Source organism: Rhinoderma darwinii, chromosome 1 (genome assembly GCF_050947455.1).
Source record: "Rhinoderma darwinii isolate aRhiDar2 chromosome 1, aRhiDar2.hap1, whole genome shotgun sequence".
NCBI lineage: Eukaryota > Metazoa > Chordata > Amphibia > Anura > Rhinodermatidae > Rhinoderma > Rhinoderma darwinii.
The window spans coordinates 501,758,993-501,784,843 of record NC_134687.1 but is presented as its reverse complement, the minus strand read 5'-3'; the positions used below and the strand labels follow the sequence as shown (position 1 = coordinate 501,784,843).

The window sequence follows — 25,851 nt, the reverse complement described above, 5'->3', positions numbered from 1 at the left end:
ATTCTGGCGCCATATTGAGACCAAGCCTCTCACTCGCCGCTGTTCCTGGCGGGGAGATTGCATCGGCGCCCATTGTGCTCAAACTGGATTTTTAGCACGAATTACTGGACAGTATTCCGCGTTACCTTAACACGTTCGGGGCTTTTATTTTATTTCTTTTTTTGTAATCCGTTGCACTTTGAACTGACGCGAGGAGCAGGCGCCCGGTGCAGCTTCTGCTCATTGAATCCTCGTTGCCGGCGGTATCAAGTTTCTGTAGAGCCGGGCCCGGTCACGTGTAGGGACAGGTTGTTTTACGGCAGCTTCCATTATATTTTAGCCTATGGCGACCTCAACCCCAAGCGCCCCTCGGCATTCTAGCCGGCGAAGCAGCATGAGCACCCCGCTGAGCCCAGCGCGGATTTCCCGCCTGCAGGAGAAAGAGGAGCTGCGGCATCTGAATGACCGCCTGGCCGTCTACATCGATAAGGTGCGGAGCCTGGAGTCCGAGAACAGCGTGCTGCAGCTTCAGGTCACCGAGCGGGAGGAGGTGCGGAGCCGGGAGGTCACAGGGCTCAAAGACCTCTACGAGACCGAGCTAGCTGATGCCCGGCGGACCCTGGACGACACGGCCCGGGAGAGAGCCAAGCTACAGATAGAGCTGGGCAAGCTACGGGGGGACTACGAGCAGCTGCAGCTCAGGTGAGTGCTCCCCACAGTCCTACACACTGCCCGGGCCGGTGTTTGTACCAGGTTGTGCCCGCTCACTATTTGCCCTGTTATACCACCATGGCCTGCTCACGTGTAATATTGTCCCGACATGAGGGAGAATTATGTAATCTCGTGACTACTGTAGTAACTGCCCTTCCCCCACATCTCATTCATGGCCGGGGACACCTGCTGTACGTCTGTGTAGTAGTGTAAGAAATCGCTGGAAGGTGCGGACATAATAGGACTACGTCCGTCTGTCTGCGACTGAACTAGGAGGGCTGACTTGTGCTCTTCACACCAGTGTCGGTGCTTTGTGCTCTGGGGACTATTTAAAATTACTTCAATTTATAGCAGTGTTTAGAAAGATCTGATGTATATGTTCCTGGGGGTGATCGTGAGGGGCAGATATGAATGAGTTTCCTGTCAGTAATCCCATTGTTGTCCTCACCAGCCTGAAACTTGCTTTCAGAGAACAATAGGGTGAATGAAATCTTACAGCAAACGAGTGAACATGTCCTGGGGTCGGTGTCCCTTTAACCATTTGTTAATAGTCCAGTGTGGTGTCAGCTGTGGCTTGTGCTCAGGCACCTGGAGTGGGTGCTGTCAATCATTTGTGAGCAGTTCTGCTGCTGCTGACGAAATAGAAAAGGGCTCATTGTTTGGGGGATCAGATCGGCATCCTGTCAGTGAGCTAGGCGTTGTTGGGTGGCTCCCCTCCCCCTCTTCATTCAGCGTTCTCCAGAGCCGCACTGTACTCCATGCATTGCTCACACCCTCCACTTCCTCCTCAGTGCTGCTCTCCCCTGCTACTAAATACTCAGCTGGATGTGGCCTCACAGCTGCTTGGTGACCAGGTTTTGTGGTGTTATGGCTGTGATCCAAAACGTGCTCATTAGGTGCTATTCTGCCATGTCACCGGTGACCTGTAAACTAGTTATTACAGTAGTGTGCAGTTATGGATTGTAGCCGGTTTTATTTGGCTCCTAGAAATAGAAGCAACCTCAAAGGGGCATGTGGGGTCATCAGTAGCTGGGATCAGTCTAGTAACAGATGGTGATCACTGACCCCAGTCTATCTGGTCACACCACAGCTTAGGTAAGACGACCATACTAGAGGTTGCTTTAAAGGACTCTAGACGTCCAAATAAATGAAGCTTGAGTGGTCTCTGGGTTTACTAGGCTTAGAATATTCGTTCCATAGCGATATCGGACCATTGTTTAGGTACTGTTTATCAGTGAATACATCTAATGAGCTATGTATGCCACTCGTAAACTGCTTTATGAATGAGATGTATGTAAATCATGGGCATGTGCTACCCCCTACAATAGACCTCAGGAAATTTGAATACTAGAGGAGAGCAGTTATTTCAGCCTCGTTTGCATTAAAGAGGCTCTGTCACCAGATTTTCAAACCCCTATCTCCTATTGCAGCAGATCGGCGCTGCAATGTAGATTACAGTAACGTGTTTTTTTTTTTGTTTTTTTTTTTTTCAAAAACTAGCATTTTTGGCCAAGTTATGAGCATTTTTATATTTATGCAAATGAGGCTTTCTAAAGTACAACTGGGCGTGTATTGTGTATGTACATCTGGGCGTTTTTACTTGTTTTACTACCTGGGCGTTGTGAATAGAAGTGTATGATGCTGACCAATCAGCATCATCCACTTCTCCGTTACCACCCAGCTTCTGGCAGTGCACAGACACAGCGTGTCCTCGCTCATCCGACACGAAGTTCCTGTGGGAGGAAGTGAGTGACGTCACAGCGTGATCTCGCGAGGACACGCTGTGTCTGTGCACTGCCAGAAGCTGGGTGGCAACGAAGAGAAGCGGATGATGCTGATTCGTTAGCATCATACACTTCTATTCACAACGCCCAGCTAGTAAAACAAGTAAAAACGCCCAGATGTTACAAACACAATACACGCCCAGTTGTACATAACTGTAAACACGCCCAGTTGTACTTTAGAAAGCCTCATTTGCATAAATATAAAAATGCTCATAACTTTGCCAAAAATGCTAGTTTTTGAAAAAAACAATGTTATTATCTACATTGCAGCGCCGATCTGCTGCAATACGAGATAGGGGTTTGAAAATCTGGTGCCAACCCTTTAAAGAGGCTCTGTCACCAGATTTTGCAACCCCTATCTGCTATTGCAGCAGATAGGCGCTGCAATGTAGATTACAGTAACGTTTTTATTTTAAAAAAAACGAGCACTTTTGGCCAAGTTATGACCATTTTTGTATTTATGCAAATGAGGCTTGCAAAAGTCAAAGTGGGCGTGTATTATGTGCGTACATCGGGGCGTTTTTACTTTTATTAGCTGGGCGTTAGGAATAGGAGTGTATGATGCTGACGAATCAGCATCATCCACTTCTCTTCAGAACGCCCAGCTTCTGGCAGTGCAGACACACAGCGTGTTTTCGAGAGATCACGCTGTGACGTCACTCACTTCCTGCCCCAGGTCCTGCATCGTGTCAGCCACATCGGCACCAGAGGCTACAGTTGATTCTGCAGCAGCATCAGCGTTTGCAGGTAAGTAGCTACATCGACTTACCTGCAAACGCCGATTCTGCTGCAGAATCAACTGTAGCCTCTGGTGCCGATGTGTCCTCGCTCGATGCAGGACCTGGGGCAGGAAGTGAGTGACGACACAGCGTGATCTCTCGAGAACACGGCTGTGTCTGCACTGCCAGAAGCTGGGCGTTGTGAAGAGAAGTGGATGATACTTCTCGTCAGAACGCCCAGCTAGTAAAAGTAGTAAACACGCCCAGATGTAACGAACACAATACACACGCAGTTGGACTTTTACTTTAAACACGCCCAGTTGGACTTTAGCAAGCCTCATTTGCATAAATACAAAAATGGTCATAACTTGGCCAAAAATGCTCGTTTTTTAAAAATAAAAACGTTACTGTAATCTACATTGCAGCGCCGATCTGCTGCAATAGCAGATAGGGGTTGCAAAATCTGGTGACAGAGCCTCTTTAAAGAGGCTCTATTCCCATCTTCATAAATGAAGCTATTCAGCTCAACCTGTTAAAGTTAATTTTGCAAATGCCTCTTTATGAAAACTGTCTTTTTCGTGCTATCCGTGCTCCATGTCGCTGTCAGTCCCTTTTTGTTGCTTGTGGTCTAGGGATCCGGGCACCGCTGTTTTCAGATAGCGGTGGCCGAGCATCTGCAATGATATCCTCTCCGTGCTTAGGAGAGGAGATCATTGTAATCGTGAACGCGCATGCGCATTAGACGCCTGCCCGGCCACCACTCGTTTGGATATATCAGTGGCCGGCTCCAGGTATAGTATAAATCTATCTAGGGAATGGGGGGGGGGGGTCATCTCAGCCACACTGACCATGCTTGCTTGAGACCATGGTTCTCCTGATGCTGCTAGAACTACATTATCTAGCAACGCCGGGAGCGCGCACAGTGCAGAGCAGCTTGATTGACATCAAGCTGCTCATGCCCACTTTTATAAAAAAAATAAAATAACCAGCAATAGCTGAGTTATCAAGTTAGAAATAAAGGTAGTTGGGGAAGGATTTTTTATTTATTTTTTAACAAGAATAGATTTATAAGTCGCTTTCTGATTTAGGTTGCATTATAAAAAAAAAAAAAAACTCAACTTGGGACTAACCCTTTAATAAAGCAGCTAGGTGCATTCAGCCTTTATCTGTGCAGATACTCCTAGTTGTGATTGTTTGTGCTGTTGTATTTGGCTTTGTAGCAGGTTACAGGACACTGTAGGTCAGGGCTGGAAATGAAAAGACAGTGAGCTTAGGCTTCGTTCACATCTGCGTTGGGGTCCCGTTCTGAAGTTCCGTTGGCGCTTTCTGTCAGAACGGGACCCTGAACAGACAAACGAAAACAAGGTTTCAGTTTCCATCCCCATTGATTTCAGTAGTGGCGGACCCGATGCCCATGGTTTCCATTTGTGTCTGTTGTGCACCGGACCAGTTGTTTTTTGCCGGAAGCAATGGCGGTCGACTGCGCTGTTGCTTCCGGCAGAATGACGGGACTAGGTGCACAACAGAGACAAACGGAAACCATGGGCACCAGATCTGTCACCATTGACATCAATGATGATGGAAACCTCTGGTTTCCGTTTGTCACGGGTCCCGTTCTGACGGAGAGCTCCAACGGAACAGCAGAACGGGACCCCAACGTAGATGTGAACGAAGCCTTACTGAAGTATTTTGAATGACTATTAGGGCATAAAAAAAGTTAAATGAATCGCTATATGCTACAGAAAAATAACTGATCTTGTAATGTATTACTTGGCTTTTGAACTGAAAACTTTGAATTCTGCTAGTAAATGCAAAACATGTAGTGGACTAGAGCGCATGATGAATTCTGACATGTGGCTATAAACACTAGAGGTATAGAACTTTGTTCAGATCTATAAGTTAATTACACTGTTGTGGGAGTTTATATATATATATATATATATATATATATATATATATATATATATATATATATATATATGCGATTGTAGTAATTTTCACTAATCTGATTGGATTGTTTCATCTTTTGGCAATGTACAGCTGGGATGACATACATCTGCATGGAAGTCATGATTTTTATATTAGTTTTGTGTTCTGTCCTGACAAGTCACTAGCATTCAATATTTAAAGAGTAGCATATACTGTACAAAAGCATTTGATTATTTTTAGATTCCCTTGTGTAGTTGGTGACAGGCGTTACTGTTCAGTTAAATATTACTACTAGTAAACGCACTATTACCCAGCAGGAGTATCCCCTAAAATGCTATATTAGCAAGTGTGCTGTGAGAAAGTGGTCACTTGCTCTGACGAGACATGGTGGTGCGGTGGATTTTGGTGTCTTCACTTTCTGCTTGTAAGACGTTCTAAAGTCTGCTCCGGTGCTTGACCGCTTGCCCTCTAGCCAGGCTATGTGTTGTGGCAGCTGCTTCTGGAATGGGGCCCAGTCTAATGTGATCCATCGCAGCTGACGTGCACTTGCTTTAATACATATAACTGAATGTACACAGGGCTTCTTTAGGCCTTGGTCACATCAGCGCCTGGTTCCGTTCATGGGTTCCATTAGACCTTTCCGTGGGAGGAACCCATGAATGGAAAGACAAACGCAAGCCATAGCTTCCGTTTGCATTACCATTGATTTTCAATGCTAATTCTTCCGTTGCAAATGGTTTCAGTTTCTCTGTTCCGTAAGGTTCCCTTATTTTACCTGAATCAATAGCATAGTCTACTACGCTATTTCTGCTAAGCGAGCGCTTAAGAAACTGCCACACAGAAATTACTTGCAATGGAACAATTAGGCACTGTTCACATCTGCATCGGAGGCTCCGTTAGAGGCCTCTGACGCTGATCCAGCAGGGTTTGCTAGGGAATAGTGCATGCTGCGCTATTATCCGGTAAAATCACGCAACGCTAACAGAACCCATTAGTCAATGGGTTCCAGCGGTGTCCGTTGGTTCCGTTATTCCCTTATGCTTTTCTGATGGCACGGAACACCACAACGCAGGTGTGAACATAGCCTTACAATTGAAATCAATGCTATTGCTAACAGAAGCTATGGTTACGTTTTTCTGTTCATGGGTTCCTCTGATGGAAAGGTCAGTCAAACAGAACCAAATGCTGATGTGAACGGTCTCATGCACATGGCCATAGCCATGTGCACGGCGCTGGCTGCGGAGTGACACCCGTGAGCCGCCCGCAAATTGCGGGCTGTGCACTTGGCCGCGTGCATTATTTCCTATAAGCCTGGACCGCAGAACACCTCTGTAATAAGACATGCCCGTCCTTTCTGCGCTCCAGGCTTCTGGGCCATGCACGGATGGTGGAAACCACGGTCGTGTGCATGGGCCCATAGGAATGAATGGGGCTGCAATTCTCCCGTGGATTTTCGGGGGAATTGCGGCCGCAAAAGCATGTACATGTTCAAGGGACTTTACTAATATGTTGTCCGTTTATGCATTTGCTTGATACAATTAGGTTTGTTAAAAGCATCTGCCAGCATCCTTCTGAACTTGACTCTTGCTTGCACCTCAGTGCTCCTGTAGCAGTAATTCTGGAGTGTAGTGAATATGCTGACTGGACATCTGTTGTCCTTACAAACTGTATGATAATCTGCAGGCTCTTGGTAAGTAAGTGTTCTGCATGCTGCGACCTACAGTCTATGAAGTGATGTTACTACCCTTAATAGTGGTTGACCTTTTGTAGAGGTTTCTAGTTTAATGTGACACTTCATTGCTTACTACTGACATTTGTTCATAGCGCGTGGGAATTTATCAGGAAATAGTAACTGAGTTTTTGTTGTCCAATGCTGCCACTGTGAGGGCAAATGCTGAGTTTTCGTTTAGCAGACCAGCTTTATTGAGCATTCTTATAAAAAAAAAAACAACTCTGTACTATATGTAAATGCTAGGAGTCAGATGAGACTTCATGTACAGTTTTGTGTTATCACATGCGCCTAATGAGTAGTGTGAACTGAGCAAGCACTTTGCAGCTTTTCTTTACGTCCTACCCTCCATTATTCTCACCTACTAGTATTTTTCTTCATGAAGTCTGCCTTAACGAGAATGTCAAACACTTTATTTTTTTTTATTTTTACACAAACTGTTGAATGATTAAGAAATTCTGATTTGTCAGGCTTCCTCTGCTAACCAGTGACTTGACCATATGTGGACTACCTGTTTTTTTTGTTTTTTTTTTGCTTTTCCTCTCTGCCTTCCAAAAGCTGTAGCGCTTTATTTTTCTATAGCTGTATGAGGGCTTTGTGGGGTGAGTTGTAGTTTTTCACAGCGCCATTTATTGTACCCTATAATGTACTGGGAAATTTATTTGTGGGGGGGGGGGGGGGATTCCTCTCCCTTTTTTGGACTTTGTTTTTACGGCATTCACCGTGCAATATAAACGGCATGGTAACTTTATTCTGCGCGTCGCTACAACTATAGCGATTCCAAATTTATACATCTCTTATAATACAGCGTGATAGTTCGGACACTTACGGATGCACCGAAAACACTTTTTTTTGTTTTATATTGCTTTTGGGGGAAATGGGGGATTTTTGAACTTTTACAAAAAAAATTGATTGTCAAGTGTATTCACTGTATTTTACTTAGTCCCCCTAGGGGCTTGAACATGCGATCACTTGTCTTATATAACGCAACACTAATGTATTGCAGTATATTGTGATATTTATAGGCTCCTGTTAAGCTATTCTTCTGGCAAGGCTTAATAGGAGCTTAAAGATGGTAGACGTGGAGGCCTTCTTTAGGCCCGCAGGCTGCTATAAGAACAATCGGCACCCCACTATTGTGTAGTGGGGCGGCCGACGTGCTGTTGGAGTGGCCGTCCCCTCTAGCGGCTTAGATGCCGCAGTCTCCTCTAACTGCAGGACTCCACTCATTGCAGTGAAGTGTCAGCTGTGGGCCTGCTACATACCCCCTCTCCTGACCAAATGTCAGGAAGGGTTAAAGGCTATGTACAACTTTTTGTAAGCACATTTTGATATCGTATTTAGTGGGTTTTTTTTAAGTAACTTTCCCAACTGGATATATATATTTTTTCTTAGGCTTCATGGCCTCTTCAGTCTTTTTCTTCAGGGTGCCGGGCATGGTATTCCCTGTCCAGGGTGCTGAAAGCGTTAAAGGGCTACATTGATCGGCAGTAACTCTTTCAGCACCCTGGACCGTAAGTACCGCTGGACAGGGAATAGCATGTGCGGCACTCCATATCGTGTACATATTGTGAACGGGTTTCCGTTTCCTCTTGGAAACAAACACGGAAAGCACACTGTAAAATCACGGAGACACAGACCCGTGAAAGGCTGTGAAAACGGTGATGTAAGTGTGCATGAGGCCGAAGGCTGGGTTCACACGACCATGTTACGTCCGTAAAGTACGGAACGTATTTCGGCCGGAAGACCCGGACCGAACACAGTGCAGGGAGCCGGGCTCCTAGCATCATAGTGATGTACGATGCTAGGAGTCCCTGCCACGCTGAAGGACAACTGTCCCGTACTGTAATCATGATTACAGTACGGGACAGTAGTTCCACGCAGAGGCAGGGACTCCTAGCGTCGTACATCACTATGATGCTAGGAGCCCGGCTCCCTGCACTGTGTTCGGTCCGGGTCTTCCGGCCGAAATACGTTCCGTACTTTACGGACGTAACATGGTCGTGTGAACCCAGCCTTAAGATACAGCTTCCATGTGTCCTGTATACATAGAAGCTGTATTATGTCAAAGCAAATTCCGTAATTTCAGCAGATCTGATGGCTCGGCTGAGAGCTAATCCTGTGTGTGACACATAGGCTCTACCTAATATTGATAACATCTAAGGGTGTATTCGCATCAGAATTCAGTTTACTAATGTGAACAGGCTCGAAGTTATTAATAGTTACCCATTTCAGAACTGCTTGGTAGCAAAGAGGGATTGTTATAAACCCTTAGTCCTCCGTACCACATAGTGCCCCTGTATTTCAGAGACTAATTAAAGGAGTTGTCTGGACATGTGGCTTTTTCTTTTCCACACTAATGACCAATCCACAGGATAGGCAATCACTGTGACTGGTGGGGGTCCGACATCCTGACCCTGCATCAATTCGCTTTTCCGGCACCGTAAGTTAAGTAGTGGTCGGTGCTGGATGCAGATGGCTCCCAACTACTGTATTAGCAATCTGCTTACGGCACTGACCACTGCATAACTTACAGAGCCAGATAAACTGATTGATGCAGGGTACGGGTTTTGCCTCCCACCATTCATATAGTGATTGATGACCTATTCACAGGAGAAGTAGTGTAAAAAAAACTTCCCCATGTCCAGACATCCCCTTTTAAGATTTTATTTATTTTGGTTTATCCACTCTAACTACTGCAAGATCTTATTACCACATAGTCTAATGATATATAAACCTTGTATACACTTGTATGTATAAAGTTACTAAAGGCTGCATACATTATTATATATATATTTTTTTTTGTGCAGTTTCTCAAAGAAAGAATCCGATTTTAGTGGTCTTCAAGGCAAGCTCAGAGAAAATGAGGCTCTTCTACACAGCACTGATGCTGCGCTTGTCACTGCGAAGAGTGAGAGGAAAGCTTTGGAGCAGGAAGTGGAAAACCTCAGAGCGGAGATTGGGCAGGTGAGTTTCTGCATCGCGTGAAGACATCTGTCACATGCAGTTTTTTCACGGTTTTAAAACGCATTAAGAAAACTATGCGTTTTAATGGTGTTTACAATTTGATGGTGTATTTTATTTAGTGTCCGTTTTGTACATGCATTTTTGAAGTCCTATAGAGAAACAATACAGAAGTCATATCTAGAGCATGCTGCCTCAAGTGCTACATATGTAGGCTTTTTCATTATTTTACTATAGACTTTTTAAAGGAACATCTGGCCATAGTGTGTTCTGGGGAAAATACCTACAGAACACCACTGTAAACGTGGTGTGGTTTCAGACTTAGTCTCTTGCTTCTCATCTACATATATCCGTTGTCCTGATCGTGTGGGTACTGCCAGTGTACCCACGCGATCAGTGGCAGGAGCCCTGCCTGGCTCCTGTCCCAACTGCCCGTAATCTAACTGTGCTCCGATTCCAGCAGTTTATCCCATTAGATATTGCTGTCAATAGCGACCATAGTATCTCTTTTTAACAGAGGGAGGGAACTCTGTCAGCCCATCGTTGTCCCCGCAAAGAAATCGTAGGGCCATGTCTGGTTTCCAATGCAGCTGGGGGCCTAACAAAGGCCCCCAGGTCTGACTTCAGGAACTGCCTATTAGGCCATGTCAGTTTTACTAATAGATTGCCTGTCCGTTTTACACTGACAGGCAATAATTCTTTGGTATACTAAGTATACCAAAGCATCATATCTATGATCTAAAGACGACAAAGTAAAGTCGTCTCCCCCCCGCCAAATGGTTTTATTTAGTAAGTGTCAAAACAAAGAACACATATAAGGTATCGCCACGATCGTAACGCCGAACAATAAAATTAACACCTTAATTAAACTGCCGGATGAGCGCTGTCCAAAAAACACTGGCAACTTGTTTTCTCCCATTCCCCCCTATAAAAAATTAAGTTAATCAAGAAGTCCCATGTACCCCATAATAGTACTAATGAAAACTATACCTTGCCACGCAAAAATCAAGCCCACATACGCTCATGGCCACACTGATGGAAAAATAAAGAAGTTACCCCTCTTGGAATGTGGCAATGCAAAAACAAGTAATTTTTTTTTCTAAATGTTTTTATTGTGCAATCTTAGGAAAACTTTTATAAAACCTTTATTTTATGGGTCGGCACAATTACGGGGATACCAAATATGTAAAGGCAACATGTTTACGCTGCATAGTAAATGGTGTAAATTTATAACGTGAATATCTATGCTGGAATAGCTGCTGATTTTCAATTCTCTCCTAAAATAAAGTTAATAAATATATAATATGCATCCAAAAATGTTGCAATTGTAAAATACACCTCGTCCCACAAAAAACAAGCACTTATACGGCTAGGTCGACGGAAAAAAAAAGTTACGACTGTTAGACTGTGACCGTGAGAAAAAAAAAATCCTTGGTCAAAGTGCAAAATGGCCTGGTCATTAAGGGGTTAAAGTCCATGCTGATCTGTCCCAAGCGATTTACAAATCTTAATTTTTAATTTTTTTCCTCCCCACATTCCAAAAGCCATAACTTAAATTTTTCTGTCTGGGGTAGAAAATGTAAATAAAACTTATTTTTTTTTGCACTTCGTTTTTACAGAATTCACAGTTCAATAAAAACATGTTAACTTTTGTTCTGTGGGTCAATATGATTACGGCCATACCAAATAAAAAATATATCTTTTTTTTTTATTATTATTTTACTAGGAAAACCCTAGTGTAAAAAATCTATTTTGTGTTGCCAAATTCTGAGACCACTTTTTCCGTCTAAGTGGTATGAGGGCTTATTTTTTTTTCCAGGATAAGCCTTAGTTTTTAAAGGGAAGGTGTCATGTGTTTTTGCTTTTTTTCTTTTTATTTGCTTTTTAATATAATAAATTTTATTTGTTCTCATTTTTTACTTTTACTTTATGGAGGCTGCCATATTTTTTTTTCTCTGTATGTGTCGATTAACGACACATACAGAAATGGAATACGGCACATACAACCCGATAGAGAATGCGAACGGGAGCCGTTCCATTCTCAAGCGTACGCCGTCTGTGTGGGAACTGCACATGCGCTGCTCCCACACAGACCAAAACGAAGCTCGTTCGTAGAGCGAAATCCGGCGCCATTTTCATGTGGACCGGAAACCGCTGCCAGACAAGATGACTACTTCCGGCCGCGACTTTCAGCCATATGGTCAACTAAGCGAAGGCGCAAGGAATAGAAGCGTAGACCAGCGGCGGCAGAAGCAGGTAATTTATGTTCGTGTATGTGATGTGTGTATTATGTTCGTGTTATACTGTCTGCTGAGCCCTGTATCTAATCCTCCTACACTGCAGTCGCTCAGAAAATGGCGGCACACCGTGTAGGAGGTTTGAAGACCTTGAAACCCCTCCTTCTCCTGGCACTAGCCAGAAGAAAGGACGGGGGATTGTGCGAGGACACTAGAGGAGTGTCCACCCCAAATTTGCAGCATAAATCAATGAGGTTGCTTTACCACATTGACCATGCTGCAATTTTGGGAACTGCTCCCTCTAGTGGCCAGCACATGAAAATGTTATAAATTAGAATCTAATTTATAATTCCTGACTTGTGAAAAAATTAAAATCATGTGTATTCACTTAAATACTAATTGTTTAACTGAAAAAGAGATAAAAAAAATTCCCTTTAATGCTACCGTTTTGGGGTACATATGCAGGGTTTTGATCACTATTTATTGCATACCCCCCCCCCCCCCCCCCGGCTTTGTTGGGAAGGGGTTAATTATAGCTTTAAACCCTTTCAATTGTGTTTTAAAGGGAATGTGTTGCCAGAAAAACATGTTTTTTTTTTTTAAAAATTAAACATTTAGTGTGTGGGTGATTAAACATTGTTCAAATTTTTTTTATTTTTTTCGCGAGTCAGGAAATATTATAAATTTTTTCTAATTTATAATACTACCCATTTTTGGTCACTAGATGGAGCTAGTTCCCAAAATTGCAGCACTGCAACATTGGGTTAAAAGCCCTCGCTCTAGTGAGCTCTCAGCATCCCCCCCTCCTTTATCCTGGCTAGTGCCGGGATAAACGAGGGGTTTGAAAGGTTTAACCTCCTACACTGTGTCGCCATTTTTTGAGGTAACCCACAGTGTAGTAGGTTTACATACAGTAGTAAACACACACAAACACTAACATACATTGAAATCTCTTACCTGCTCCTGCCGCCGCGGCTCCCTCCGGCCCGTCCGCTCCCTTTGCTCCCGCTGTTCCATGTGCACAAGTCCGGAAGCCGCGACCGGAAGTAGTAATATTACTGTCCGGCCGCGACTTCCGGTCCACAGGAAAATGGCGCCGGACGGCGCCAATTTCGAATAGGACTGTGTGGGAGCGGCGCATGCGCAGTTCCCACACAGACGCCGTACACGGCAGTCAATGGGACGGGAGCCGTTCACAGTCCCTATGGAACTGTGGCTGCCGTATTCCATGTCTGTGTGTGTCGTTAATCGACACACACAGAAATGGAACAAAAAATGGCAGCCCCCATAGGGAAGAAAAAGTGTAAAAATAAGAAACAGTAAAACACAAACACACAAATGAATATAAACGTTTTTATTAAAGCACTAACATCTTTAACATATAAAAAATTTATTTGTGATGACACTGTTCCTTTAAGTCTACTTTCTGAGATGCAGCATCTATGTATCCAGGTAAACTTTTTTTTTTTTTTTTTTAAATCCCAAATTTGTATACAATATATAAAAAAAAAATGCCCTCAAAGGTTTATACACTTTAAAGGGAATTGTTCTAATTTTTTCAAAAGTCAGGAAATATAAATTAGATTCTAATTTATAACATTTCCCTGTGCTGGTCACTAGAGGGAGCAATTCCCAAAATTGCAGCATTGGCATGTGGTAAAGCACATTGCTTTATGCTGCAAAATTTGGGAACACACTCGCTCTAGTGTCCTCAAACAATCCCCCCTCATTTATCCTGGCTAGTGCCAGGAGAAAGGAGGGGATTGAATGTTCAAGCCTCCTACACTGTGTGCTGCCATTTTTTGAGCGACTGCACTGTGTAGTAGGCTTACATACAGTGGTTATAACACAAAACATACACCAACATGACTTACCTGCTCCTGCCGCCGCCTCTCCCTCCGGTCCGTCTGCCCCCTCCGCTTGCTTCTGAACACATGCCCGGAAGCCACGACCGGAAGTAGTCCTCTTACTGTCCGGCCGCTGCTTCCGGTCCACAAGACAATGGCGCCGGATGTCGCTCGGCCCGAAGACCTTCCATTTGGACTGTGGGAGCGGCGCACACACCGCGTACGCTATAGTGAATGGAACGGCTCTCGTTCGCATTCTCTATGGGGATGTGTGTGCCATATTCCATCACTGTATGTGTCGTTAATTGACACTCACAGAGATGGAAAAAAAAAATGGCAGCCCCCATAGAGAGGTAAAAGCATGAAAAATGTAAAAAGTTAAACACAACACAAATAAATTGTATTTAAATATCAAACTAAAACCAATATTATATTTAAAAAAAATAATTACGTGACACATTGCCTTTAAAGAGGCTCTGTCACCAGATTTTGCAACCCCTATCTGCTATTGCAGCAGATAGGCGATGCAATGTAGATTACAGTAACGTTTTTTTTTTGTTTTTTTTAAACGAGCTTTTTTGGCGAAGTTATGACCATTTTTGTATTTATGCAAATGAGGCTTGCTAAAGTCCAAGTGGACGTGTATTATGTGTGTTACATCGGGGCGTTTTTACTACTTTTACTAGCTGGGGGTTCTGACGAGAAGTATCATCCACTTCTCTTCACAACGCCCAGCTTCTGGCAGTGCAGACACAGCGTGTTCTCGAGAGATCACTCTGTGACGTCACTCACTTCCTGCCCCAGGTCCTGCATCGTATCGGCACCAGAGGCTACAGTTGATTCTGCAGCAGCATCAGCGTTTGCAGGTAAGTAGCTACATCGATTTACCTGCAAACGCCGATGCTGCTGCAGAATCAACTGTAGCCTCTGGTGCCGATGTGTCCTCGCTCGTCTGACACGATGCAGGACCTGTGAGTGACGACACAGCGTGATCTCTGGAGAACAGGGCTGTGTCTGCACTGCCAGAAGCTGGGCGTTCTGAAGAGAAGTGGATGATACTTCTCATCAGAACGCCCAGCTAGTAAAAAGTAAAAACGCCCCGCTGTACGCACATAATACACGCCCAGTTGTACTTTTACTGTAAACACGCACAGTTGTACTTTTGCAAGCCTCATTTGCATAAATACCAAAATGGTCATAACTTGGACAAAAATGCTCGTTTTTTAAAAATAAAAACGTTACTGTAATCTACATTGCAGCGCCTATCTGCTGCAATAGCAGATAGGGGTTGCAAAATCTGGTGACAGAGCCTCTTTAAGACCATCTCCACATACACTGATGTGCTTTTTGGGCAAAAAAAGCATGAGATAAAAAACCTGTAACATACGAAGTTCCCTTTTTGCAATATGATTTATTCTGGAAAAAACGGATTAACGAATTCTATATTTCAGTGACTTCCAGCTAACCTCTGGCCTTCGTGTTTTTGCTCCAAAAACACCAGGAAAAATGGCACAAGTGTTCCCGCTATTAAAACTAGCTGTTACTGCTGCCACCTACTGTGTATTTATAGTGAAATCTGATGTATTTCTTTGCAAGAGAGCCTACTGTTTCAATATCCCCAAGCAATTTGGCAACTTACATTTGGCACCTCTGAGCTGCTGAAGGGCTGTGCAGCATGCTGACGTAATGTCCTTCTTGTGCATTTCCCTGCAACCCTCGCGCTGTGTGGTGATAGAAAACAAAAAGTTCTGCTTCTGCACATTAGACAAAGTATGCACCAGAGAGGATAGAGGGAGCAGTGTGCAGTCAGTACAGCACATGCTTGACCACCAGAAGGCAGTGCTGAGCATGGACTAAAAAAACCTATCCGTTATTGTAGAAAACAAAAATATTGTATATAATTGTTTACTTCTTACAGTTTGAATCTGCATTGGCAAAGTTAAAGTTACAGCTAGGTGAAGAAACTCTAATGAAAGTGGACCTTGAAAATCGATGCCAGTCTCTGAGTGAAGAGCTTGAGTTCAGGAAAAATATATACGAAGAGGTAATTGAGATTACTGTGCCTCCCTATGTATATCCTTTTTGTTTTTTTTGTTTTTTTTCCTGTAAGAAAATAGAGGTCAATGTTGCCCAAATATCGGAATTGGATAGATCACTCAACCTACTATAATACAGTACTACAGTTGCCTTCTGTTTCCAACTATGCTGTAGCAGATTTCTGTTGCAGACCATTTCTATGTCAAATTGATACCAGAATAGAAACCCCACCGTACAGGTGTATGGGTTAGATTTTTGCCGTCCAAACGCTTAACCAATCATGTAATTTGTGAATATGTCCATATATCTAGATGTTATAAGGCTCTATTCACATCTGCGCTGGCGCTTCTGTTGCAGAGCTGGTTAAAAATGCTGGAATAAATAGTGCAGCATATTGCACTCCCCCCCCCCCCCCCCCCCCCCCCCTGTTAAATGACTGACACCATGACAGAAACCTGATGCATCCCATCAAACTCAACGGGTTCTATCGGGTGGCTCTAATGAGTCATGCAACATTCCGCTTTTTAATTTTTTGCACTCCTACGACGGATAACAGAAAAAGCAACAAGTGTGAGCATTGTCTTAAATATTGACTATATTTTACAGGAGATCAAAGAGACTAGAAGACGACAGGAGACCCGCTTGGTAGAAGTTGATTCTGGACGTTTTGTTGATTATGAGCACAGACTTGCTCAGGCACTTGCAGACATGAGAGCACAGCAGGAAGAACAAGTTAGGATCTATAAAGATGAACTTGAGCAGACTTATCACGCAAAGGTATGTCTAATACATAGGGTGTTAAAGTGACCGTTTTTTTTTTAAATTGTATAAAACTGTTTGAAATTTTTTTAAACTGTGCAGTTTAGAAGTCTTCTAGACCAGTCCAGAAGCTAGACTAATATATTAGTTACCAGACAAACTCTTATAGATAATTACAAGGCTCATAAATGAGTTATCTACTGGCATTGATGGGGGGCAATTACTCAAGCAGTGCTATCTACAGATGAGTGTCTGGGTTGGGCAGCCATGTTTCAAGGCTCTATCGTGTGTCATTGCCCTGCTCCTGAGAAGTGCACGCGTGGTCAGCATGTTGTGATGCCACCATCGCTGCACTAATGAGCGGCGGCACTGGAGACCACATAGTGGGCGCACTGCAAAACACCCCCATGCTCTGTCTTCCGCCCCAATGCTCATTAGTGCAGCGCTGGCCGCATCACCTAATGCTGACTGCATGCCCACTTATTGTTGGGAGCGGAGCAATGGCTATATTACACAACCGTAGCCCTGCTCTAATGATGGAGATCAGAGAAACCATCGCCGCTGCGATCAAAGCTGACCTGATTTTCCCCTGAATGCTGCAAAGGGGAGATGCTCTTTGGATTCCTATCACGTGATCGAGGGCCATACCGTAAATGGGCAGAAAGACCCCAGGGTTGTCTGACCATATTTCCTGTTAGGGCATTCTTGGGTACACAGGCTAATGTACTGGCATATAGATATATGCCAGTACATTAACGTTTAAAAATAGTGATGTTAAAAAAACACATTGCAATAAATATACACCCATTCGGTATCGTTACGACCGTAATAACACATTTATAGCATCATTCATGTTTACGCTGTTCTAAAATAAAAAAAACCTGCTTTCTTTCACTTATTAATGTGAGGCACGTGCTATCAATTTTGAACCTCCATGTGCCTCACATTAATTGTAATTAACCCCATGTACCTCATACATTAACCTAATGTTGTCCATTATGACTGAGAAACATGATGGGGTTAATTACTATTAATGTGAGTCACCTGAAGGTTCAAAATTCATCACACCACGCGCCTCACATCAGAAAATGGAAGAACTTTTTTTATTATAATTGTTGGCAAAAGTATTGTTTTGGTATCGAGTATCGCAATACTACACGAAGTATCGGTATCAAAGTCCAAATTCTGGTATCGTGACAGCCCTAATTAGGTTGGTGTATAGCTAAAGTTTATAAAGCTGTGCTCCAGCTAAGGCTTAAGGGAATTTTTGTTTTAAACAGACTGGATGCTTTCACAATCGGTAACCTTTGAAAGTTAATGTAATGATAGCATTTACTTAGGAAATACTCAATTCCTGTTTGACGCTAGCACTGTGAAAACAATGAGGTGTGCTTCCCCTTTGCTTTCCTCTTTCAGCTGGAGAACGCAAGGCTGTCTTCTGAGATGAACAGCTCTACTGCTCACAGTACTCGGGAGGAACTAATGGAAAGCCGCCTGCGCATTGACAGTCTCACTACCCAGCTTTCAGACTTGCAGAAAGAGGTATAAACTTGTGTGTTTGTTTTTTAAATTCTGCTCCCTATACGTAGGAACATGAGGTCTTCTACAACACATAAAGTAATGTATCTTCAGTCTAGGGCATGGTATGACCGGATGCAAGAGTTGGAAGAATTACTTGCTAAAGAGAGAGATTCCTGTCGCCGAATGCTTGCAGAAAGAGAGCGGGAAATGGCTGACATAAGAGATCAGATGCAGCAACAGCTTTTAGACTATGAACAGCTTTTAGATGTCAAACTGGCCTTGGACATGGAAATAAGTGCATACCGCAAACTGCTGGAAGGTGAAGAGGAAAGGTAAGGCAGGCATTGTGATCTGCTTGAGGAGCATACTGCTATATTTGGGTTATTTTTCCAGTCTGATGCTAAGTATTGACTCATTAATGATCTGAAAACTCCTTACTTTGTGGTCCAGGCTAAAGCTTTCTCCCAGTCCTTCATCCCATGTGACTGTATCTCGAGCTTCTTCAAGCCGTAGTGTGAGAACTACCAGAGGGAAAAGAAAGAGGGTTGATGTAGAGGAGTCGGAGGCCAGCAGTAGTGTCAGCATTGCTCACTCTGCTTCTGCAACTGGCAATGTGTCCATCGAAGAACTGGATGTGGATGGCAAGTTTATCAGATTGAAAAACAACTCTGAGCAGGTAAGCCTTGCTAGGTAACCTTTTATTGCAGAAAAATCCTGCAGAATTAGTGTAAATGTAATGCTGTGTATTTCAGGACCAACCACTGGGAGGTTGCGAACTTTCCAGAACCATTGGAGAGATTTCGGCAAACTACAAGTTTACCTCAAGATATGTACTTAAAGCCGGACAGACTGTTACTGTAAGTAAAAAAGTTTTCGTGGGCCTCTAATTCAGTATTTTCTCCCACCCACTACTTATAACTCTAATTTATGAAAGTCTTTATAGTAACATCTGAATCAAGATTTAGGTGCAATTTAATAACAAATAAGACTAAAAACTGTTCTAATATACTGGGTTCACTGCAAGGTTGTGGAGCTTTTGCCAGACATGCCTCTGTGCAGAATATAAATTTAGTTCTTTAAAGCTTATCTGGGTTTGGTGTATTAAAAAAAAAAGTACAACATTTTCTTGTCCTTTCTCACCCTATTGGTACTACGGTCACGGTAAACTGGTCGTTCCCACAAACTGCCATAAAAATATATCATGGCACAGCAATCACTTGCAGCTTTTGGCTGTATTACACAGCTGACAACTTGCGCTAACGCCTGGGTTCGGAGTTCACTTGTATCCAGCTGGTTAACTCTCTAGGGGCCAAGGTCAACTTATCCCTCAGCCATGTTGACAGAAAAGTTATGGCTCTTGAAAAATTAGATTATAAAAGAAAAAAATTGCCCTGGAGGCTGAAATCAGCAGTCTCCTGAAGGGGTTAAAGTGTAACTCCAACTATATAGAAAAACCTAGTGCAGAATTGTTCTTTATAACTTTTAGCAGATTCTAGTTTTATAAAACAGACCCAAGACCCATGCTGCTCATAACAGAGCTGGACTCTCTCCTAGTCCCCAGTACGGGAGCCAGCACTCTAGAATACATTCTACAGTCCTTGCTGTTGTACTAGGGACAGAGCAGAACGCTCTGTCTCCTACTTCACTGTTATGAGTAGCGGCCGGTCCATGCTGCTATTTACAAAGTGAATTTTTTTGTTTCCCTCCCTTTTTTCTATATAATTGGAGGCACACTTTGTAACTTCTGTACCATGATCTCAAGCTGCAGGGAAAGGCTACAGTTAAGCACTGCATAACAGGCGCAGCACCCTGAAAAGGACCCTAGCCAATTAGTCTACATGCTTCTGCGGGTCCTAGGGTTTGCAACCCCAATTTGACATTTATGGCATATCTTATCTGGTGTGAACCTTTTAATAAGATGTAGCGCAAGTTGATCAGTACTTTTGGCATTTGTCTGTATTCATATATATATCTCTATTTCTCTATCTAATATTGGATTATTTTAGGTCTGGGCTTCTAATGCTGGAGTCCCTGCAAGTCCTCCGTCTGACCTAATCTGGAAGAACCAGAATTCTTGGGGCACTGGTCAAGATGTCAAGGTTGTGTTGAGAAACTCTCAGGGAGAGGTATGTCTACCTTTTTAGTGAACTTTATAGCCTCCTTATACCATGCTCTACATTTTCAAGTGCTGTAATTTTGATCTATTTAAGGACCTGGTCAAGCCATAACACTAGTATAGAGGTATATATTGCAGGTCACATGCTTGGGGAAATTAAGCTGCATTGATGTGCGTTTTAAGATTAATGGGTAGTTTAACTTGGTATGATGTGCCCCCTCCATTCCAACCACCTATTTAAAATTTGCAGTTTGTGGAAAAGTAGTAGCAGTTTGGCTGCATCTTAGGATGGTGACTGCAGTCCAGGGTTTCCTATGTCACATATTTGCTTTCTCCCTAACTTTCTCTTAAAAGTGACTGGTTTTGATCTGCAATAAGAAAAGTCAATTGCAAGTTTATACCACACGTTCACAATTTTGGGAAATTGGCTGTCGGTAAAGAGATGAGTGGGTAATCATTGCAAAGTAGAAGTAATGCACAGTAGCAAAATGTCACCTGGCAGTCTTTTGAGAACAGAAGTGTATTTTTTTTTATTTTTTTTGTTAAAATAGGAAGTGGCTCAAAGGACCACTGTGTTTACAACATCTTTACCCGAGGAAGAAGTTGATGAAGAGGAGGTGGAAGAACTACCAGAAGAAATTGAAACCGGAACACGGCTACGTCGGCAGGTATAGAGTTTTTCATTTTGAGAAATCCCTTATGGTAGAAAAGTGATTTATACTGTTGCAGGAAAATTTTATGAGCCAGTTTGTGGAAGACCCGACTAGAGGTGAAGCTCTGTTGGATCTGGTCATTTATAATAATGCAGATCTTGTTGGGAATGTCAATGTTCGTGAAAACCTCGGTAACAGTGATCATAATATAGTTACATTTTACCTATACTGTAAAAAACAAACGCAGGCTGGGAGGGCAAAAACATTTAATTTTAAGAGCCAATTTCCCCAGGATGAGGGCGGCAATTCAGGATATAGACTGTGAAGAACTAATGTCAAATAATGGGACAAATGATAAATGGGAGATTTTCAAATCTACTTTGGGTAATTATAGTGCAAAATTTTTTCCTATAAGTAACAAGTATAACCGACTAAAATTAAACCCCCACATGGCTACACCTTCTGTGAAAGGGGCAATACATGACAAAAAAATGGCATTTGAAAAATACAAATCTGAGGGTACAGCTGTAGCCTTTGTAAAATATAAAGAGCTTAATAAAATCTGTAAAAATGTAATAAAATTAGCAAAAATACAAAATGAAAGGCAGGTGGCCAAGGATAGTAAACAAATCCCAAAAATTCTGCAAGCATATAAATGCAAAAAAGCCAAGGTCTGAACATGTAGGACCCCTAGATAATGGTAATGGGGAGTTGGTCACAGGGGATCAAGAGAAGGCAGAGTTACTAAATGGGTTCTTTAGCTCTGTATATACAACTGAAGAAAGAGCAGCTGATGTAGCCGCTGCCGGTGCTGTTAATATATCAGTTGATATACTGAATTGGATGAATGTAGAGGTGGTCCAAGCTAAATTAAATAAAATAAATGTGCACAAGGCCCCGGGACCAGATGGGTTACACCCTAGAATTCTTAAAGAGCTTAGTTCAGTTATTTCTGTCCCCCTTTTCATAATATTCAGAGAATCTCTAGTGACTGGTATAGTGCCAAGGGACTGGCGCAGGGCAAATGTGGTGCCTATTTTCAAAAAGGGCTCTAGGTCTTCCCCGGGTAATTATAGACCAGTAAGCTTAACATCCATCGTGAGGAAAATGTTTGAGGGGCTATTGAGGGACTATATACAGAATTATGTGACAATAAATAGCATTATAAGTGACAGCCAGAACGGTTTTACTAAGGACAGAAGTTGTCAAACCAACCTGATTTGTTTTTATGAAGAGGTGAGCAGAAGCCTAGACAGAGGGGCCGCTGTGGATTTAGTGTTTTTGGACTTTGCAAAGGCATTTGACACTGTCCCCCATAGACGCCTAATGGGTAAATTAAGGACTATAGGTTTAGAAAATATAGTTTGTAATTGGATTGAGAATTGGCTCAAGGACCGTATCCAGAGAGTTGTGGTCAATGATTCCTACTCTGAATGGTCCCCGGTAATAAGTGGTGTACCCCATGGTTCAGTGCTGGGACCACTATTCAACTTATTTATTAATGATATAGAAGGTGGGATTAATAGCAGTATTTCTATTTTTGCAGATGACACCAAGCTATGCAATATAGTTCAGTCTATGGAAGATGTTCATGAATTGCAGGCAGATTTAAACAAACTAAGTGTTTGGGCGTCCACTTGGCAGATGAAGTTTAATGTAGATAAATGTAAAGTTATGCATCTGGGTACCAACAACCTGCATGCATCATATGTCCTAGGGGGAGCTACACTGGGGGAGTCTCTTGTTGAGAAGGATCTGGGTGTACTTGTAAATCATAAACTCAATAACAGCATGCAGTGTCAATCAGCTGCTTCAAGAGCCAGCAAGATATTGTCGTGTATTAAAAGAGGCATGGACTCGCGGGACAGGGATGTAATATTACCACTTTACAAAGCATTAGTGAGGCCTCATCTAGAATATGCAGTTCAGTTCTGGGCTCCAGTTCATAGAAAGGATGCCCTGGAGTTGGAAAAAATACAAAGAAGAGCAACGAAGCTAATTAGGGGCATGGAGAATTTAAGTTATGAGGAAAGATTGAAAGAATTAAACCTATTTAGCCTTGAAAAAAGACGACTAAGGGGGGACATGATTAACTTATATAAATATATTAATGGCACATACAAAAAATATGGTGAAATCCTGTTCCATGTAAAACCCCCTCAGAAAACAAGGGGGCACTCCCTCCGTCTGGAGAAAAAAAGGTTCAAGCTGCAGAGGCGACAAGGCTTCTTTACAGTGAGAACAGTGAATCTATGGAATAGCCTACCGCAGGAGCTGGTCACAGCAGGGACAGTAGATGGCTTTAAAAAAGGGTTAGATAATTTCCTAGAACAAAAAAATATTCGCTCCTATGTGTAGAAATTTTTCCTTCCCTTTTCCCTTCTCTTGGTTGAACTTGATGGACATGTGTCTTTTTTCAGCCGTACTAACTATGTAACTACTGTAATTTTTTTTATTTTTTTGTAGAACTGGGGGTAATTGGATTCTTTAGTCGAGTAAAAAAAAAAATTATATATTTTTAATGTTCTGTAACTTTCTAATCTTTTTAGTTCCTCACCATTTCCATCTCCAATTTCAGACAGTAAATTTATTTGTTTTATCAGGACCGGTTTCAGCCTCTAAATGTAATGTCTATCTGCCAGAGTAGCAGAGCTTGTTACAAGAGCTCTGATAGACATGGGTTGATGTGCCGTTCGGGCAATAACCACCTGTATAATGGTTAACATCTGTAAGGCCACTTTCTTGCTGCTGTATTATGGCTGTTCAAAAACCAACCAAAGTACTATGTGGGCACAGTCTTGTGAGGTCCTGTTGAAAATGGCACATCAGTTGAAGTATTTGCTTTCAGACCTATGCCATACAGTCTGTGCTTAATAATCCTTAAATGACATACTATTTCCCACCCCCTTTGCCATGCGACTGCCTTTGTGCTATTACTGGTGGCTGGCTCTTCAGCCAGTTGGCATGTGGAAACGGCTGACATTTGAGAGAATACACATGTGAAGTTGCTTAATTATTTCAATCTTCTTTCCTGTCTCTTGTAGGCTGCTGACAACCGGAGCTGTGCTGTAATGTAAAGCTGACACCAGTCTGACTTCTGCCTACAGATCTGAGCCTGTTGGGAGTGACACTCCATTGTTTAGTGCACAGCACAAAATGCCCAAATTAATGGCCTTACCCTTTTTTTACAGTGATGGGCAATTGGCCATTTTAGGAATTGAAACGTGTAAAATGTGAATTGACTGGTTGTACACTGTTAGACCCTGGATGACTCAGGAATGAAATGTTACTGAAGTCCATGTATGCTTTCCACCTGCCAGTCCTAAGTGACTGCACATAAAGGTGCTCTCTAGTTGGAGGCACACTATTTTTGCTTCCAGCATTTTTGTACTGAATTGTTTTTATTTTCTATCACAATCAGAATTTTAAACCATCTTACCCCTTAGCTTTATGGTGATATTTGAATCATGTGAAACATGCAGCTTTTATTGAATTTTTTTATTTTTATTTTTAGATTGTTTGGTGGGTGGGTAATGTTGTAGCTATTTTAAATGACCATGGTTTAAGTAAAATAAAAAACAATTTATAATATGGTTGTTTTGTATTTTTGTTCACCTAAAGAAAAGCTTGTTTTTTGGTTTTTTTTAAACAAAATAGCAGGGTGCCAATCCGTCACAATAGTAGCCGGAGACATATTGAAAGCCTTTAGGTCTGACCATGCTTGAGCAGTAGTAAAGCAAAGATAAAGGAAATGCACTGCCGTAAGTGTTCCCTAGGCTGACAACAAACGCAAAGTTTAACCCTGGAACAAAATTATATAACATATTTTTCGGACTATAAGACACCTGACTATAAGACACACCCAGGTTTTAGACTTTTACAAAAACTAGTGGTTAAAAAAAAATTTGTTCAGTTTCACCACATTCTGAGAGCCATAACTTATATTTTTCCATCGTGTGAGGGCTTATTTTTTTGCGGAACGAGCTGTAGTTTTTATTAGCGCCATTTTTGGTAGACAAATTTTTTTTTGCACTTTTTTTATTTCATTCTCTTTAGCGTTCTAGTTACAAAGATGATTCTAGGGTTAAATATATATATTTTTTTTACACTGTTCACTGAGTCAAATAATGCTATATTGTAATAGCTTCGGACCTTACGGACGCAGCGATACCAATTTTTTTTATTTTTACTTTGTGCTTGGGGAAAAATGGGAAAAGGTGTTTTTTTTTTTTTTTTTTTAAACGTCCAATTTTTTTTAAACCTGAAAATGTATCTAACTTATTTTTTTTTGATTTTTTTTTTTTACACATTTTAGTAGTTCTTCTAGGGGACTTGAACCAGCGATCATTAGATCGCTGGTACAATACACTGCAATACATGGATGAGTTACGGAAACCGCGTAAATCGCTGAACTACGCAGTTTCCGTAACTTCCATAGTAGTAAATGGCAGTTACAGAAGCAGCGCAGCAAGCTACGTTTTCCGTAACTACTATTCAGTTCTATGGGAATTACGGAAACAGCGTAGCTGAGTTACTGTTGCCGTAACTTGACCATGTAACCAGGAAGTGACCGGAAGACAGCAGAGCCGGGTAAGATAGAACAGGGTTTTGGGTGCCCCGTTCTAGAGATAGGTGCGGGTCCCAGAGCTAACATTTATGACATAATGTTGATATGTCATAAATGTCCAAGGGTAAACCACTATAAATGCTGTGGTCGCTATTGACCGCAGCATTTAAAGAGGCTCTGTCACAAGATTGAGTGACCTGTCTCCTACATAATGTGATTGGCGCTGTAATGTAGATAACGGTGGTTTTTATTTTGAAAAACGATCATTTTTGAGCAAGTTATGAGCAATTTAAGATTTA

At 42.3% G+C, this 25,851-nt stretch overlaps 1 protein-coding gene across 1 annotated transcript; it reads left to right on the top strand.

Moving 5' to 3' along the window:
• LMNB1 (lamin B1) lies at positions 1-24,574 on the top strand. The gene is made up of 11 exons (XM_075836028.1): positions 1-681; positions 9,662-9,818; positions 15,818-15,943; positions 16,543-16,713; positions 18,112-18,237; positions 18,328-18,548; positions 18,667-18,892; positions 18,969-19,073; positions 20,223-20,342; positions 20,884-21,000; positions 24,030-24,574. Exons 1-11 carry the CDS (start codon positions 323-325, stop codon positions 24,060-24,062), a joined length of 1,761 nt encoding a protein of 586 aa, XP_075692143.1. The 5' UTR covers positions 1-322; the 3' UTR covers positions 24,063-24,574.
• The last annotated feature ends 1,277 nt before the right edge of the window (positions 24,575-25,851 follow it).